The 19,363-nt window shown below is 42.2% G+C and overlaps 1 protein-coding gene across 6 annotated transcripts in view; it reads right to left on the bottom strand.

Annotated features, from left to right (window-relative positions):
• The window catches only part of QTGAL (queuosine-tRNA galactosyltransferase), a 115,746-nt gene extending 97,423 nt beyond the window's left edge, over positions 1-18,323 (bottom strand). For all 6 annotated transcript variants that reach the window (XR_016035552.1, XM_055408250.2, XM_055408249.2 and 3 more), the window contains exons 1-3: positions 18,231-18,323; positions 16,046-16,162; positions 15,846-15,945 (exon numbers count right to left, since the gene is read on the bottom strand). Coding sequence is in view for 5 of the 6 variants with exons in the window: in XM_055408250.2 (XP_055264225.2) it covers positions 15,846-15,945; positions 16,046-16,162; positions 18,231-18,293 (280 nt within the window). In the remaining variant the exon portion in view is untranslated. The remainder of the gene's footprint in view (positions 1-15,845; positions 15,946-16,045; positions 16,163-18,230) is intronic.
• Positions 18,324-19,363: the final 1,040 nt, after the last annotated feature.

Raw genomic sequence — 19,363 nt, 5'->3', positions numbered from 1 at the left:
AGGGCCGCTAGGAAAGGCTTCAGACCAGGAACAGAGCGCAGAAATCAATACGCAGCAGGCCTGGTCTGCAAGCCGAGGGCAGGGCAGGTTAGAGGAGGCACTGAGTCCCAAACAAGGAGCCAAGGGGCCTTTGAGGGGCACAATTCCCACACCCCTAGAAAAGAGGTTCCGGTACCCTAATCGCATTACAGAGACCCTTAGATTTGGTGCCACCCTGGAAAGTCACACAAAGCACAACAGGTGTGCGCAGAATTAAAACAATAAATTCCTCTGACTCAAAGCTGAGATGACCTGAAGACTGCGGTCCGTCCCAGGGGACACCAGCAAAGGTCTGCCCCAGGCCTCACCCCAGGTGGTTCCCAGTTTTCTGCAGTAAGGGGAGCAGGAGGAGAAAGCAGGTTCCTCCTGTTACTTGGCCACGCTCTGGAGCAAATCACGCTGCAACCACAAGGGTGGACTGTGGCCCTCGCGCAGGGCATCAAAGGGTATGACCCAGGGCAGAGCCCGGTTATTATCACGTGAGGTAGTACCTTAATTTCCAGCATTAATCCTAGAGCTTGGCCAACCCAACCAGTTAGTGGGACTGTCACAGATTTCAAAGAACCACAGGTATAACAAGCAAGCAAAGGAAAAGCACAGAAGGGGAGGCAGGGGCCTGCCTCCTGACCCCTGGGGATGGATTAGCAGCTAGAGCTGAATCTCCATTATCACTGCAAAGCAAGGCAGGCCCAGAGAAAAGAGCGCATGGAATCAAAACGAAAAAAAACGGGAGGAGACTTTTCATAATCACTTTGAAATCAGCAAGAAAGTGGTTTTATTGGTATTGGGTTTTAGAAGGGGGAAAAACTGACCCCAAGAATTTGGGTAATGAAGGAAAATGCATATAGCAAGGAAGCTGAAAGTTTCTCACGATGAGTCTTGTGTTTGGCAAAGATAAGGAATTTGCTTTAATATTATTGCTTTGAAAAGTCAAATGTTTGTGCCAGGGCCTGATGTTTGGGGAGGCCTGTCCCTTTGTGAGGGGAGTCGGTTGTCATGGTCACAGCAGGAAAAACTCCCGCCTCGGTGCGATATTAACATTCCTTACTCTTGGAGAGAAGACGGTGGGATTGTGTTTTACTTCAATTTTAGCAAGTGATCACATTATTAAGAAATGTTTTGCTCTATTATGATATGAAATAATAGTAAATGAATCTTAACCCAATTTAAATACCCAACACTTCTAAAAATAGATACTTTGGATCTACAGTATCCAATAGTCGATATAACATTGCCTATTTAAGAAAATATTATTATAGGAAAATGCGTCCTTTCTGACATAAATTAACTCCATTTTATTAATGTGTAACACAGGATTCCCACGAATTCGCCTTATCCAACCTCAAAGAGACAGCAGAATCATTTCTTCACAATATTACAATTTACTTTTTTGTTATTGATAGAACACATACAAAAGTGATGTGGCTCAAGTTATACCTACTCTATAAAAAGTATTTTATGAAAGATAAAACTTGCTTTAAAAAAAAAACTTGCTTTTAAAGTGGAGATTATACAACCAGTCACAGGAGTCATCAAAATGCCTTTAATTTACTCTCATTCCACTATGGAAGATGCAAAACATCTTAATTAAAACAAATCTTCAAAGGTTGTTCATAGTTGTTGCTGTTCAGTCGCTCAGTCGTGTCTGACTCTGCCATCCCATGGACTGCAGCATGCCATGCTTCCCTGTCCTTCTCCATATCCCAGAGCTTGCTCAAACTCATGTCCGTTGAGTCGGTGATGCCATCCAACCATCTTGTTCTCCGTCATCTCCTTCTCCTCCTGCCTTCTATCCTTCCCAGCATCAGGGTCTTCTCCAGTGAGTCAGCTCTTTGCATCAGGTGGCCAAAGCACTGGAGCTTCAGCTTCAGCATCAGTCCTTCCAATGAATATTCAGGACTGATTTCCTTTAGGATTGACTGTCTGGATCTCCTTGCAGTCCAAGAGACTCTCAAGAGTCTTCTCCAACACGGCAGTTCAAAAGTATCAATTCTTCGGCATGTTTCAGAAGGAAGTTGAAATAGATGTTCCACAATAACTGATTTATAAACAATTTCTAACAGACTAAAGATAATGAAAACAAGAAATATTTGGGGGGATATATTAAAAAAGTGCACCAGATGATGAAGAGGAGGAGAAGGAAGAAGACAATAACAGAACAGCTGCTAGACTTCTTGAGGGCCCACCACATGCGGCCTCTTCTGGAACCCTGCTCCCATCGGCTTGTCCTACGCCCTCCCAACACCCACGTGGGCACTACTGATACGCTTGTTCACAAAGAAGGAAGTCAAGGCACGGTTTGGGTGCAGTAGACCCAACCCTGGAGCCCTCACCCACCAACAGGCACCTCTGCACGGGGTCACTGTGCGAAGTCAAAGAACACAGTCTTTCCACAGGAACCTTCTACAAGCAGGAAAAAAAAGAGCTTTCTTCTTTTAAAGGACCAAGATTTTAAAATTATTTCTGATTTTTAATTTTTTTCTAAAATACTTTCTACAGTTTTCTGCTTTCCTAGGTAGAGCGCACCTGCTGCTATTTGTGAGGAACACGAGGCAGGGCAGGGGAGCACATTTTGGGAGAGAAGTTTGTTTCATTCGCAAAAGTCCAACTGTTTCTTAACTCACCTTCACCAACATTCACCCTTTACTTGTCCCCCTCCCCCAAGAAACAAAAACAAAAATATTGGCTGGAAGCTTTACAAAAGGCAAAGCAAAGGGCACTCATGCTGGTTGCCGTCGGTGGGAGGATAAGCCCCTTCACAGAACAGTGCACCATATTCCTTAAAAGCTAGTGTTCAGAGGTGTTTAAACCCATTAAAGGGCGGGCCCCAGAGAGCTCAACTCGGGGGTGGCAGATGAACTACAGGTAAACCAACAAGTCCCCCAGGGTAGCAGCACAGTCCTCCCAGGATTCAGGCGAGAACCACGTGAACTTGCAAGGGGCGCAAGCAAGAATCATCAAGTGAAAGCGACATAGTCCCCTGACCACCCAGCGCTGGAAGAAAGGACCAGAGAGAAAGCAGGAAGATGAGAAGGGGGCTTACAGGACAAGAGGTGTAGAGAGAGCAGGACTGTCTCTCCCACTCACACCTTTCCCCTGAGAGCTACCCTCAATGCTCCAGTCCTAACTGACCCCCTTACTGGGAAAGGATCTGAGCAGCGGCGACCCTGTGTTTTGGCAAGTCACCCACTCGGTCTGAACAGGATCTCAAAGCGAACACCCCCTTGGAGCTCATCTGAGGGGTATTCCAGGAGGACCCCAAACCTTCAGCTGTGTCAGGAGCTAACAAGACTCCCTCAGGACCAAGCCCACCATAGAGCGGACGTGAAGCTGCACAGTCCTGAGGCTTTTAAAGGAGTGGCTGTACCTCAGTATCTCTTGGGAAGATTCTTTACAAACCCCCTGCTATGTTTGTACGCCAGACAAATTACACAAGAAAATCTTAGGGTAGGACTTGGGCACCAGGTTTCCTAAAGTCCCCTAGACTATTCTAACATGCAGCCAAAACTGAAGACTACTTTTTAAAGAAAGACATGACTCCTAAAACTTACAGGAACCTGTCCACCAGCCAGTCTTTATCATCTGTCCTGCCTCCACCTTCAGTTCTAGCAGTCTGTGCAGGCATATAAACTTATTCTCAAGTTTTATGTGAAAACTGTAAAGTCAAACTACTAGAAGCACAACAGATTACAATTAAAGCTAAGAATGCAAAGCTAATCATTCTGTATAGAAATGAGGGTAAATGAAGAAACTACCACATCTTGACCCAGCTTCATGAAATTTCAAAACTCAAAACATAAAGAGAAAAATCTTAGACACTTTCAGAAAAGATATCTGTAAAATTATAAGAGTCAGACTGACATAAGATTTCTTACTAGAATCAGCGGACACCAGAAGATAATGAGGCAATTACTCCAAAATTCTAAGGAAAAATATTTTGCACCCAGAATTCTATACACAGCTAAACTGTCAAATAAGCACAGTACAAAATAAAGACATTTTCAGACATGTAAATACCCTGAATATTTTACCATCCACATACTGGATATGGAAAAATTACTTGAAGAAGTATTCCAGAGAAATGAAAAAGGAAAATATTAAAAAGAAAACTAAATAAAATAAAAAGCGAAGGGAAAAAAACAATGGCACATGCATATAAAGCAGAAGATTTTTTAAAGGCTCCACAGATCTTGACACCTGGGAATCCCCTCGGTGTGCAGCACAGGGTTAGCGGCAGATTCATTTCAGTTCCTCTTCCAAGTCTAATCCACTAGGTGGTCTGCAGTGAAGCACAGTTACTTATTCAAAAAACCACTAGTGCTGTTTTTACAAGGTTTAAACTGTTGGAATCAACTTATTAATCAAGTACATAAAACAACAAGAGTTATAGAACAGAATGTGAAGATTATAAACGCTGACAATATAAATATAACAAACTAAAACTCAGAGGGAGGAAAAAAGAGAAAGGGAAGTGTGAAGTCCCTTCAGTGGGTTAAATGTTTCCTCTTTCATAGCAAGCATCAACTGATTCTGTGAGTTAAATAAATCTAGTAGGAACTAAAAAACACTGGTTGCTCCTAGGGTGTGGGGCTTTTACATTTCATTGCAGACTTTCCTATATGCCTTAATTTTTTTTAACCACATTTTCTTTATTTTAAAAAAATCTGCAATTAGTCAAAGCAGACATTTATTCATGAAAATAAGTAAATGGTTTTCCTGCCATCTAAATGCAGACTGAAGCTAGTTTACTGGGGAGGTTGAAACAAAAGGGGGCTGAATTGTTCTATGCAGTCATTGCTCGTACGAAGCTACGTTATCAAGCCCCAGACGGAGTCAGACATGTAACTCACAAAAGAAAACTACAAACCAATGTTCTCTATGTACACAGATGTAAAAATCCTTAAGAAAGCTGATCAATTTCATTGCATAAAAACGCTATACTGTCACTGTTGATTAATTTTGGCATTGTAAGACTGATTCATTATTAAGAAAAATACTAAGGTAATTTACTACAATAAAAATGTTAGGAGGAAAAAAAAAACAATCACCTAAACAGATATCTAAAAGACATTTAATTAAACTCTATACTCACACCTCATTTTCTGAAGGCTTACTAAATTAGAGATATCAAGATATCTGATAAAAGTATCTATCAGAAAACAATAGTAAATATCATGCTTGTAACACGGAAACACTACAAACATTTCCACTAAGGCAGCACAATAAAAGGATTAGTTAATGTGATCCCACATTGTTCTTCTAGACTTCCTACCCCAATACTACCTATGAAAATAAAGAATAAATTAGAAATAAAGAAACAAAATTAAAATATTTATTCAGGGTTAGATTGCCTAACTAGAAAATCCAAGATAATGTGATAAATTGTTGGCATTGGATATGACAGGGAACCAAAGAAACTGGGAGTCTTCCCTCTCTACCCAAGTCGACACTAGAGGCAAAAGATCATAAGGCTCTGAACACCCAATTGAAAAACTGTAGGAACCTCAAGAGGAGACAGAAAGAGGTCGTACCCTGGTGTGGAAGGAAACCCAACACCACAGTCCGGGGGCTTGCTTGGCAAGAACTTCTGGACTGTGCTCTTTCCTCCACCTACTGCTGTTTGGTGAGCTGACTGCCCACCCGTCCTTCCATCTCTGCGAAGCATAAGAACTGCAGGTTCAGGAGGCAGCACAGGATGGGAGAAGCCACTCCCACAAATACACAAGACCAGCCACCTAAGGCCTCCTCCTTCTCTTCTCCCCGTCCACTCTGAAAAGGAACAGAGTAAGACAGGACGAATGCAAGGGAAGCACAAGGGAGGAAGGCAAAAGCAGTACACGCAGGTTACCTAAGAGACAAGCTCACCTGAATGGGGAAGGGCTCTGGGGGCAGAAGCAGGGACTAAAGGAAGGATAATAAAGCTTGTGATGAAATTTCTTCATCACAGGATTCACCAGCCAACACTCAAATGCACCATACAAAGACATACAAAAGGTGTAAGAATTCATTGCCAACAGACCATCACTGCAAGAAATGTTTTAAAAAGTCCTTCAGGCAGAAGGAAAAGCAGATGGGCATCTGGCTCTATTCAAAGAAATGAAGAGCACTGAAAACCGTAATTATATGAGTAAATGAGTAATTTTCTTTCTTATTATTTCAGTCTCTTAAAAAGATTATTGACTGTTTAAACTAAGTTAATAACCAACATCTGTGGGGTCTACGGCACCTGTAAAAGTAGAATGCATGACAACAGCCTCCAAAAAGGTAGGAAGTGAGAAATGGACGTGCACTGTCCAGTTCTCACACTATACATGAAGTTCTACACACATTTGAGGGACCGAACTTGATAAGTTGTATATACTATAAACTCAAATCAACCATTAAAACAGCAAAAAAGGAACTAATAAGCCAACAAATAAGATGAAGTAGAACCATAAGGAATTTTGACTGGAGCTGGTATGATAGCATGCAGAGCTCCACAGCTGCTTGCCAGCAAAACTGGTGAAACTCATTTTTAAAAACCCAACAATTTACAGTCTCTGGAAATGGCCCTAAGGGAACCAAGCAAATGAAAAAAAAATTTATTCAAGAAAATCTACTAAAACTCAGTAATAGTAATATCAAAAACCTCAGATATGCAGATGACACCACCCTTATGGCAGAAAGGGAACAGGAACTAAAGAGCCTGTTGATAAAGGTAAAAGAGGAGAGTGAAAAAACTGGCTTAAAACTCAACATTCAAAAAATAAGATCTGGCATCCAGTACCACCACTTCATGGCAAATAGATGGGGAAAAAGTGACAGGCTTTATTTTCTTGGGCTCCAAAATCTCTGTGGATGGTGACTTCAACCATGAAATTAAAAGACGCTTGCTCCTTGGAAGAAAAGTTATGACCAACCTAGACAGTGTGTTAAAAAGCAGAGACATCACTTTGCCAACAAAAGTCCATCTAGTCAAAGCTATGGTTTTTCCAGTAGTCATGCATGGATGTGAGAGTTGGACTATAAAGAAAGCTGAGTGCCAAAGAATTGATGCTTTCAAACTATGGTGCTAGAGAAGACTCTTGAGAGTCTCTTGGACTGCAAGGAGATCAAAACAGTCAATCCTAAAGGAAATCAACCCTGAATATTCACTGGAAGGACTGATGCTGAAGCTGAAGCTCTAATACTTTGGCCACATGATGCAAAGAGCCAACTTACTGGAAAGGACCCTGAATCCTGGGAAAGATTGAAGGCAGGAAAAGAGGACGTTAGAGGATGAGATGATTGGATGGCATCACTGACGACAATCGACATGGGTTTGAACAAACTCCAAAAGATGGTGAAGGACAGAGAAGTCTGGCTGCAGTCCACGCTACAGTCCAGTCCATGGAGTCGCAAAGAGTTGGACACAACTGAGTGACTGAACAAGATATCTGAGCTAAGATCTGCTCCTTCCCTCCCCCTAAGGAGGAAACCCACCCTAGACAGATACAGCCAAAAATGCAAGCTTCCTTCTTCTGCTTGGCCTGTCGAAAGCAGTTTTCCTGGAAGAGGTAGGACATCGACATTTCTCATCCTGACTCCAGGTACCTGTTGCTGAGGTTGAGGCCCAGGCAAGTGCAGTCTAAACATGGGGCTCCCTTTTCCCACCAGCCCCCATACTGCATTGGATGCTCTATCTACCTTGGGTGTGGTATCACCAAGAAAACTGGGGACCCAAATGCCCTTGCCCTGGCTTGTGGGGTAGGGGGTTCATATGAAGAGAGATAAGGGGCTGCTGCCCTTCCCCTACTTCACTTGCAATAGGGTGTGAAGTTTAAGCCCTAGGGTACACTCAAAACAGAAGTGAAGGCAGCTGAAAGAGGCGATTGATAGATTCATCGACAATACAGGTTAAGCTGTGGGATGACCAGTTTGTCAAACATAAACCGATAAGAGACAGCTGGGAAGAGCCCGCCTGGTGTCAGTACAAACTTTAAACACTGACCTCAAGAACTATTCCTCTAAAGGAGCTTGAATTCACTTGAATTATTCTTATGCCCCTAGGTATAGCTGAAAACAGTAAAGCAGTCAGCAGTAAGTGGAGCTTGACAGCTGGGTGTGGTCAGGGAAAGAGAGGCCAGCCCTCACCGATACCCGCTCAGGATGGCTGTGGGCACACCGGGCACTGCATTCCTGAGACAGAGCATTAGAGGTTTCACGCTGCAGGCACAGGGGAGCGTACTTTACTAAAACTATCCCAAGCAGTCACTTTACAAGCAAGCAAGTCAGTAAGAGTAACAGCCCTAGACGGAGGGGAAACCAGTACCTGGGACGTGTTATCTAACATGTCCAGTTTCTAACAAAATTAGGAGACATGAAGAAACGAGAAAGCAAGACCCAGACACCAAATAAAAAGAAAGCACAGAAACTTCCAGTGAGAACATCAGGTGTTTGATTTAACAGACCTCGAAGTAACCACTATAAATATGTTCAAAGACCTAATGTGCTGTACTTAGTTGTTTCAGTCCTGTCCTACTCTTTGTGACCCTATGGACTGTAGGCCACCAGGCTCCTCTGTCCATGAGGATTCTCCAGGCAAGAATCCTGGGGTGGGTTGTAATGCACTCCTCCAGGGGATCTTCCCAACCCAGGGATCGAACCCAGGTCTCCTGCATCGCAGATGGACTCTTTACTGTCTGAGCCTCCACAGAAGCCCAAGAATACTGGAGTGGGTAGTCTATTCCTTTTCCAAGGGAGCTTCTCAACCCAGGAATGAAACCAAGGTCTCCTGCGCTGCAGGTGGATTCTTTACCAGCTGAGCTGCCAGGGAAGCCCCCAAATAAAAATACAGCATATCAAAATGTATAAGAGGTTGCAAAATCAGTGCTCAGAGGGAAATTTATAGCTACAAATGTCTACATAAAAAAGATCTCAAATCAACAACCTAACTTTATACCTTAAGGAACTAGAAAAAGAAGAACTAAACAAACAGCTAGCAGAAGGAAAGAAATAATAAAAGGTTCAGAGCAGAGACAAATGAAATAGAGAGTAAAAAAAAAAAAGTGAGACTCAATGAAACCAAAAGTTGGTTCTTTGAAAAGATCAACAACATTGACAAACTTTTAGCTACACTAAGAACAAAGATGCTTCAAATTACTAAAATTAAAAATGAAAGTGGGGGGACTTCCCTGGCGGTCCGGTGGTTGACTCTGCACTTCCACTGCAGGGGGGTGTGGGTTTGATCCCACAGGCTGTGAAGCACAGCCCCAAAAAAAGTGTGCACATTACTACTAAACTTAACAGAAGCCTAAAAAGATTATAAGTGAATATTATGAACAATTACATGCCAACAAATTAGAAACTTAGATGAAAAGGACAAATTTCTATAAACACACCACCAAAACTAACTCAAGAAGAAATAAAATATCTGAACAAACCTATAACAAAAACAGAGGCTGAATCAGTAATCAAAATCCCCCAACAAAAAGGCGAGGATCAGATGATTTCACTAATGAATTCTACAAAACATCTTGAGAATTGACAACAATCCTTCTCAAAATCATCCAAAAATAAAAAAGAAGAAGAAAAGAAAACACTTCTTAACTCATTCTATGAAGCCAGCATTATTTTGATACTATAGCCAGACAGATACATCCAAAGAAAAGAAAACTACATACCAATATCCCTTATAAATATCTTTATAGAACTCTTCAACAAAATACTAGCAAACTAAATCTAGCATCATATTAGTAAGATTATACACCATGACCCAGTGTGATTTATTCCAGTAATGCAAGGGTAGTTCATCATATGAAATCAATCAATGTTAATACATCACTTTAATAGAACTGAAGGGAAAAAACCTTTATGATCATCTCAACTGATACAGAAAAAAGGATGGACAAAATCTTCTTTCATGATTAAGAAAAGCACAGTCAACAAACTAGCAATTGAAGGGAACTTCCTCAGCATGATTATAAATCAGTATTTATAAAAATCCACAGCTAACATTATACTCAAAGGTGAAACACCACAAGCTTTCCCCCTAAGATCAGGGTCAAGACAAGGATGTCTCCTCTCCCCACTCTTACTAAACACTGGAAGTTCTAGCTGGAGCAATTAGGCAAGAAAAATAAATAAGCCATCCAATTAAAAGGAAGTAAAACTATTTCAGTTGCAGATGACATGATCTTAAATATAGAAAATCCTAAACATTCGCACACAAAATAACTGCTAGAGCTAATAAACAAGTACAGCAAAATTTCAGGATACAAGATCAACATGCAGGAAAATCAGTTTCTCTTTACACTAACAAAGAACAATCTGAGAAGGAAATTAAAAAGAAAATTCCATTCACAAAATCAACAAAAAATGCTTAAGAAAGAGGTAAAATACTTGTACCTTGAAACTTACAAAGCATTGATAAAAGAAACTGAAGAAAACCTAAGGAAAGATACTCTGTGTTCACGAACTGGAACACTTACTACTGTTAAAGTGATAATACAAACCAAATAGATCTACAGATTCAATGCGATCCCCCATCAAAATTCTAATGGTCCTTCTTAAAAACATGGAAAAACTGATCCTAACGTTCATGGATGTGTGCATGCTAAGTCACTTCAGTTGTGTCCAATTCTGTGTGACCCTATGGACTGTAGCCTGCCAGGCTCCTCTGTCCATGGGATTCTCCAGGCAAGAATACTGGAGTGGGTTGTCATGCCCTCCTCCAGGGAATCTTCCTGACCCAGGGATTGAACTCGTGTCTCCTGCATTGGCAGGTGAGTTCTTCACAACTAGTGCCACCTGAGAAGCCCACCCAAAGTTCATATGAAATTGTAAAAGAATTTTGAGAAAGGAAAACAAAGTTGAAAGATTCATACTTTCGAATATCAAAACCTACCACAAAGCTATAGTAATCAAAGCAGTGTGGTACTTACTGGCTTTAGAGTCCAGAAATGGCATTCATTTCCAGCAACTAATTTTCAAAGAACTAAAGAGCCTCCTGATGAAAGTGAAAGAGGAGAGTAAAAAGTTGGCTTAAAACTCAACATTCAGAAAACTACTAAGATCATGGCATCTAGTCCCATCACTTCATGGCAAATAGATGGGGAAACAATGTAAACAGTGACAGACTTTATTTTTGGGGACTTCAAAATCACTGCAGATGGTGACTGCAGCCATGAAATTAAAAGACGCTTGCTCCTTGGAAGAAAAGTTACAACCAACCTAGACAGCATATTAAATAGCAAAGACATTACTTTGCCAACAAAGGTCCGTCTAGTCAAAGCTATGTTTTTTCCAATAGTCATGCATGGATGTGGGAGTTGGACTATTAAGAAAGCTGAGCGCTGAAGAATTGATGCTTTTGAACTGTGGTATTGGAGAAGACTCTTGAGAGTCACCTGAACTACAAGGAGATCCAACCAGTCAACTCTAAAGGAAATCAGTCCTGAATATTCATTGGAAGGACTGATGCTGAAGCTGACCTGATGCAAAGAACTGACTTATTTGAAAAGACCCTGATGCTGGGAAAGATTGAAGACAGGATGAGAAAGGAATGACAGAGGATGAGATGGTTGGATGGCATCACCGACTCATTATGGACATGAGTTTGAGTAAGCTCCAGGAGTTGGTGAAGGACAGGAAAGCCTGGCATCCTGCAGTCCATAGGCTCATAAAGAGTCAGACATGACTGAGCATCTCAACTGAACTGATTTTCAAAAGGGTACCAAGACTTTCAATGAAGAAAGAATAGTCTGAAACAAATACTGTCAGAACAGCTCAACATCTACATGCAAAGGAATGAAGTTATACTTACTTTACACTATATAAAAAATGAACTAAAAATGGAACAATGACCTACATAGAAAAGCTCAAATTATAAAATTCTTTGAAAAAAACAAAGGAGTAAATCTTCATGACTTTGATTTGGCAATTATTTTTTAGATATGACACCAAAAGTACATGTAATGATAACAAAAATAAATTAGATTTCATCGAAATTATAATTTTTGTGCATCAAAGGATATTCTCAGGAGAGTGAGAAGACAACCCAAAGACAGACCAACCCAAAGAAAATATCTGCAAATCATGTATCTGATAAGAGTCTAGTATCCAGAATATATAAAGAACTTGTAGCTCAACAACAATAAAAAAATCAAATTTTAAAATGACTTGAATAGACATTTCTCCAAAGACGATACACAAATGGCCAACACAAACACAAAAAGAGGTTCCATATCATTAGTCAGAAGGGAAACGCGAATCAAAACTACAATGAGATGAGAAACCATTTCATACCCACTAGGACAGCCATAACAAAAATAAACCCAGAAAATAAGAAGTGTTGGTGAGGATGTGGAGAAACTGGAACCTTCACACATGGCTCGTAGCACTGTAAAATGGTACAACTGATGTGGAAAATAGTCCAGCAGTTCCTCAATGTGTTAAAACAAAGAATTACAATATGACCCAGCAATACAACTATAGGGTATAAACCCAAAGAAACTGAAAACCTGTGCTCAAACAAAAATTTACACACAAATGTTTACACTAGCATGCTTCACAACATCCTAAAAGTAGACCAACCCAAATGTGCCTCAACTGGTGAATGGATAAACAAAATGTGGTCCACCTAAACCATTAAATATTATTCTCTCATAAAAAGGAATGAAGTACTAATATATGTCTCAACATGAACCTTAAAAACACTGAAAAATGAAAGAAACCAGTCACAAAAATAACACATATTATATGATTCAGTTTATCTGAAATGTCCAAAATAGGCAGATCTATAGACAGAAAGTAAATCGGTGGTTGCCTAGCACTGGGAGGAATAGGGCATGGAGGGTGACAACTGAAGGATGCAGGGTTCCTTTTTGAGGTGATGAAAATGTTCGGAAATTGACTGTGGTGGTGGTTGCACACATCTGTGAACCTACTTAAAAACAACTTGATTATATATTTTGATGGGTGACTTATGTGGTGTATAAATTATATTTCAACAACACTGTTATAAAAGATATTTGATTAACCCAAACAAAGGCAGAAAAAGAGGAAAATGGAGTGAAGAATGATATGACTAACAAAATAACAGCAAGAAGAGAGACTCAGATCTAACCACATCAATAATCACATTACATGTATCTAATGTAAACATCCCAGTTAAAAGGCAGAGATTGTCAGACTGGATTTAAAAAGCATGATCATATGCTGTCTACATGTGCGTGCATGCTAAGTTGCTTCAGTCATGCCCGACTCTTTGTGACTATGGACTGTAGCCTGCCAGGCTCCTCCGGCCATGGGATTCTCCAGGCAAGAATACTGGAGTGCATTGCCATGCCCTCCTCTAGGGGATCTTCCTGACCCAGGGATCGAACTCATGGCTCTTAAATCTCCTGCATTGGCAGGCAGGTTCTTTACCACTAGCGCCACCTGGGAAGCCCCCACAACGAAGAATCTATAACGAAGGGGGCATCCTTTAAATATAAAGATAGGAATGGGTTAAGAGAAAAAAATGATGGAAAAGATACACTATGCTAACACTAGTCAAAATAAAGCCAGAGCAGTTAAATTAATATCAAACAAAGTACATTTCAGAGCAAAGAACATTACCAGAGATTAGGAGGGTTATTCATAATGATGAAGGGGTCAATTCTTCACAACAGTCTCAAATTTTAACAGAGTAAAATTTAAAATGCATAAAGCCAAAAGTGATAGAACAGCAAGAAAAAATAATAAATCTACAATTAGAGTTGGAGATTTCAATACCCCCTCCCAGTAACTGATAAAACAAGCAGACCTTGCATCAGCAAGGATACAGAAGATTTAAACAAGACTGTGTTCAACTGGATTTGCGTTTACAGAAAACTCCACCCAACACCAGCAAATACACAGTCTTCTCAAGTGCACACAGAACATTTGCCGAGATAGGCCTTATCCTGGACCGTAAAGTAAATCTTACTAAATTTAAAAGATTCACATCAAAAAAGTATGTTCTCTTACGTCAGAGGAATTAAAATAAGAAATAAATAATAAAAAGATATCTGGAAAATCCCTCAAATATTTGGAAACTAAATACTGTACTTCAAATAACCCATAAATCAAATAAAAAATCAAAGGGAGCAATTAGAAGGAATTTTGCAGCTGAATGAAAATTAAAAACACAACATATCAGAATTTGTGGGATGTTAATGTGATATTTGATGCTTTTGAACTGTGGTTCTGGAGAAGACTCTTGAGAGTCCCTTGGACTGCAAGGAGATCCAACCAGTCCATTCTAAACGAGATCAGTCCTGGGTGTTCATTGGAAGGACTGATGCTAAAGCTGAAACTCCAATACTTTGGCCACCTCACGCAACAAGTTGACTCACTGGAAAAGACTCTGATGCTGGGAGGGACTGTGGGCAGGAGGAGAAGGGGACAACAGAGAAGAGATGGCTGAATGGCATCACCGACTCGATGGACATGAGTTTGAGTGAACTCCGGGAGTTGGTGATGGACAGGGAGGCCTGGCGTGCTGTGATTCATGGGGTTGCAAAGAGTCAGATACAACTGAGCGACTGAACTGAACTGAACTGAAATGTGATACTTAGGGGGCAGTTTATATCACTAAATGCCTGTTTTGGAAAATGAGAAAGGTCTCAAACCAGTGACCTCAGCTTTCATCTTAAGAATTACAAAAAGAATAAATTAAACCCAAAGTAAGCAGAAGAAAAAGAAAATAATGCAATTCAGAGTGGAAATAGAAAACAGACAAAATAGGAAAAAGAAAAACAATATAAACAGTCAATGAAACCAAAAACTGATTCTTCAAGAAGATTGTTTTTTAAATGGACAAAAACAAATCTAATGTCACAAGAAAAGAATTTTAAGAATCGGAGGGGCCTTCCCTGGTGGTCCAGGGCTTCTTGGTGGCTCAGATGGTAAAGAATCCACCCGCGATGGGGGAGACCTGGATTCAATCCCTGGGTGGGGAAGATCCCCTGGAGAAGGGAATGGCTACCCAGTCCGGTATTCTTCCCTGGAGAACTCCACGGACAGAGGAACCTGGTGGGCTACAGTCCATGAGGTCGAAAAGAGCTAGAGGCAACTGAGCAACTTTCACTTTTTTTCCCCTGATGGTTCAGTGGTTAAGAATCCGCCTGGAAATGCAGGGGACACCAGTTTGATCCCTGGTCTGGGAAGATCCCACATGGTGAGGGGCAACTAAGCCCCTGGGCCACAACTACTGAGCCCATGCTCTAGGGCCCACAGACCACAGTTACTAAAGCCTGCGCGCTCTAGAGCCTATTCTCCACGAGGGAAGCCTCTGCAGTGAGACGCTGGTGTACCGCAAAGAGCAGCCCCTGCTGGTCACAATTAGAGAGAGTCCACGCACAGCAACGAAGACCCAGTACAGCCAAAAATAAAATTAAAAAAAAAAAAAAGAATTAGAAACGATCAATAATGACCAATCACACCAGGAATAAAAACACTTAAGGGCTTTCTGTTAGGCTAAATAAGTAAAGAATGAGCAGGGGTTCAATGTTATGTGGCAGCATGGATGGGAAGGGATCATGGGAAGAACGTATGTGCATGGCTGAGTCCCTTCACTGTCCATCTGAAAGTATCTCAACATTGTTAATCAGCTAGACCCCAATACAAAATAAAAAGTAAAAAAGAGAACAAGCAGAGGTCGTACACAAATCCTTACTGAAGCACAAGAAAGCCAGGCCTGCTGGGTCCTTAATAAGTGGTACACTCCAATATTACTTAGCATACTTTTCACCAAGATTTGAACAACAGGAAACAATTTAAGTACATAAGTTGATAAGGATAATAAACTAAACATGGTTACTGACCTCCTCGGGGAGAAGGAGAATCATGCCCTCCAATGACCACGAGGATGCCGGCACTTTCCAGCTTCTTTTTCCATTTTTCGATGATAGTCATGGACTTGTCCTGAAAGTACAAGGAGATTGGCAGGTCAGGAAACTTTCCTCCAAACGGTCAGAGGTGACTTACACTAAGGCTAAATGACCAACAGGAAGTCTGTAAATACCTTACTGGCATCATTAAAAATGGAGAGCTCCAGGGGGCCTTCAAAGTCCTGTTGCAAAACTGACTCCAAGCACTCGTCCAACCACGGTTCAGCGTCATGGACCGGGAGGATAACAGACTGGAATTCAAAACAAATGAATTGAGAAACAAGTGTGGAAACTGAATTCTCTTTCTGAGACTCTAATTTACTTCCCCATTACCATCTGCACAATGCTCATTTTCCAAGCTTCAGACGTGACTTACAGAACAACCCAGAATAAGGATTCCAGGGAGAGTACGACCTGACAAAAGGTGCCTAAGCCTCCTCTCAAGATTTGTTGTCTTAGATTTCCCTGAATTGGTCTTTCTGATTGCTTTTAAAAAGGAAACAAAATCTGAAAGGCATCAAAAATGTTCCCAATTCAATGGCAAATTCATGTGGTTCCCAATCAGCGGTCAGAAACATAATCATTTTGGTTGAAACAAGCATCTGTGTATCTTTGAACCCACTCATGAAATAAGCATTTTCAGTAAACCATGATGTTGGAGCAACTGCAACAAAGAAACCCTTTTAAGTCCCCCCCCTTCCGTATTCTTGCCTGGAGAATTCCATGGACAGAGGAGCCTGGAAGGCTACAGTCCCTAGGGTCCCAAAGAGTCAGACATGACTGAGCAACGAATACACATATACTTTCTTTAACAAAGTATGGGGACAGGGTTGGGAAAATGGGAGGTAACCTCCCTCCAGCTTTCTCTTCCGTTGCTTTATTCAGTTTAGGACAGATTGGCACTGTCCTCTTCTCACAGGGCCCACATAAAACAAGCATTTCTGAAGTGTGTAAAGTAAAAACAGTGAAACCTGAGTGCCAACAAAACAACTGATTACAGGATTTATCTTCTGTATACTGCCACATTAAGCAATACGGACTTTGGGTACGAAAATAGAAGTTACAGTCAGTCCTCACTCTTGATTTTATACCTTAAAAAGCGGACATATTTCTAAACAAGAAAACAGAAACACAGGTCATCCAAGTGAGTGTGTACATACACATGTATGCATCAGTTCAGTTCAGTCGCTCAGTCATGTCCGACTCTTTGCGACCCATGAATCACAGCACGCCAGGCCTCCCTGTCCATCACCAACTCCCAGAGTTCACTCAAACTCATGTCCATAGAGTCGGTGATGCCATCCAGTCATCTCATTCTCTGTCGTCCCCTTCTCCTCCTGCCCCCAATCCTTCCCACCATCAAAGTCTTTTCCAGTGAGTCAACTCGTCGCATGAGGTGGCCAAAGTATTGGAGTTTCAGCTTTAGCATCAGTCCTTCCAATGAACACCCAGGATTGATCTCCTTTAGAATGGACTGGCTGGATCTCCTTGCAGTCCAAGGGACTCTCAAGAGTCTTCTCCACACCACAGTTCAAAATCATCAATTCTTCGGTGATCAGCTTTCTTCACAGTCCAACTCTCACATCCATACATGACCACTGGAAAAACCATAGCCTTGACTAGACAGACCTTTGTTGGCAAAGTAATACACATGTGCAAATACATCTGTACAAAACATAGATAGGATTTTTAAATGCTAAATCTGAATACGATTATGAAAAGCTCACAGATATAAGTATGAAAACACAGTTCTGTCAAGGCAAGTTCTTTACTCTGAAGATCTAATTCAACAGTGCTATCCCTTCTTAGACTTATGTTATCCGCAAGAGTAGCTCCCTAACTTACTTACATATTTACTTTGGAGTTATTTTTTAAAGGAAAAAAGGAGAGAATATTTTCTTACTGTTCTCAAGATCTACAATACAAAACATAATGTGACTTTCTGCCAGAGATGAGCCTAGATTACTCTGTCAGCACGCTTGCTGGTGCTTTTAAACGTTTATCTGAGTGGAGATCCTCACAGGCTGCTCAAGAGAAGAGGTGGTGGTAGTGTGTGAAACGGAGACCCGGGGAGACGGAGTGGGGAAGGATGGAGCAGGGCGGAGAAGAGGAGGATGGAGGGAAGAGGGATGGAGGTGAAAAGAGAGGAGAAAGGGCGGAGCGTAGAGGGATGGAGGTGAGGGGGACGGAGGTGTGAAGTGAGGAGCGGAAGAGAGGAAGCGGGAGGCTGAGAGACTGGGACTTGAACTGGAGCAGAGGGGCGGGGAGGGCCTGGGCGCCCACACACACACATCCCACCCCCGCCAGCCGGGCACCTACCACTTGGGCGGGGGCGCGAGCCGGGCCTATCGCCCCGGCGGCTGGGTACCCCCCGGCCTGCATGGCGTGCGCTCCTCGGGCTGCCCCGCCCACCTCGGGCTACAGCGCCTGCGCGGGCGGCTCGCCGGGAGGCGGGACCGAGGCCGAGCGCCTTCGATTGGAGCAGAGGAACGCCGATCAAGCGGGGATCCGCCGGCGGTGGACAGGCGCGGTCTAGAGGGGCGGAGAGCTCCCGGGACAGCTCGTCAGCGATTCTGTCCTCAGGGACGCTTGTGTTACTGGAGTGCCTGGGTTACGCAGGAGGTGGGGTTGGTGGGAAGACTCTGCGCCGTCTGACGTGGAAAGGTTCTATGTGAAGAGCAGGTGACTGCTTCCCTGCTCCGGGGACGGGGCGCCTGAGCGGCGCCCGAGTGCACCGGCTGTCACGCGGGCGTCCCGACCCATCTGGGTCAGTGAGCACAACTTCATAGCCTTCACCACCCAAACTAACGTTGAATGCAAATCATTCGACAAACCAGCAATTATGACAAAGCCGAACTGCTGTTTCATGTCTTGCAAGCATTGCTTCAAATGTCATTGTTCCTTAAATTGCATCAGTGTTTTCAAAGCCTGTTGTAAAAATTGGAACGTTTAGACCAGATGAGTGAAAAATGCATCCTTATCTACAATGGGACAAAAGCAATCTGAGGATTTGTTTCCAAGGACCTGGTGTGCTCCAAGGGTTGGTATGTTAGGAATAGTTCCATTTTAAGGGACTCGGTAAAAAATCACATTGCAACTTCCAGATCGTGCTGTGGGCTTTGGAGCTCGACTGCCTCAGTAATCAGTGGGAGGAAGAGATAAGGGGTCCCCACGGCGTCTGGCACCTCCACTCCACAGCACACGCTATCAGAATAGGGCTTGGCTGCTCCTGTCTTGCTTCCTGTACATCTCCTGCTGCCAGAAGTTTGCTTTTCACTGCCTTCCCCCTAATAAAAATTTGGCTAGAGTCTGCTTTTTGCAAATATTCAGAGTGCCAAGAAGCACTTCAAAAGTGCAGGATTTGGCTGGGGATGGGGGTGGGGTGACATTTAGATTCTTCTCTTCATGGTAGGAAGATTCTCAACAGAGGGTCCAGGCTATGAGGCCTGACA

The sequence above is a fragment of the Moschus berezovskii genome, chromosome 20 (assembly GCF_049115385.1).
Source record: "Moschus berezovskii isolate FMDL1 chromosome 20, NW_MosBer_1.0, whole genome shotgun sequence".
Lineage (NCBI taxonomy): Eukaryota > Metazoa > Chordata > Mammalia > Artiodactyla > Moschidae > Moschus > Moschus berezovskii.
This window is presented reverse-complemented; position numbering and strand designations above follow the sequence as displayed.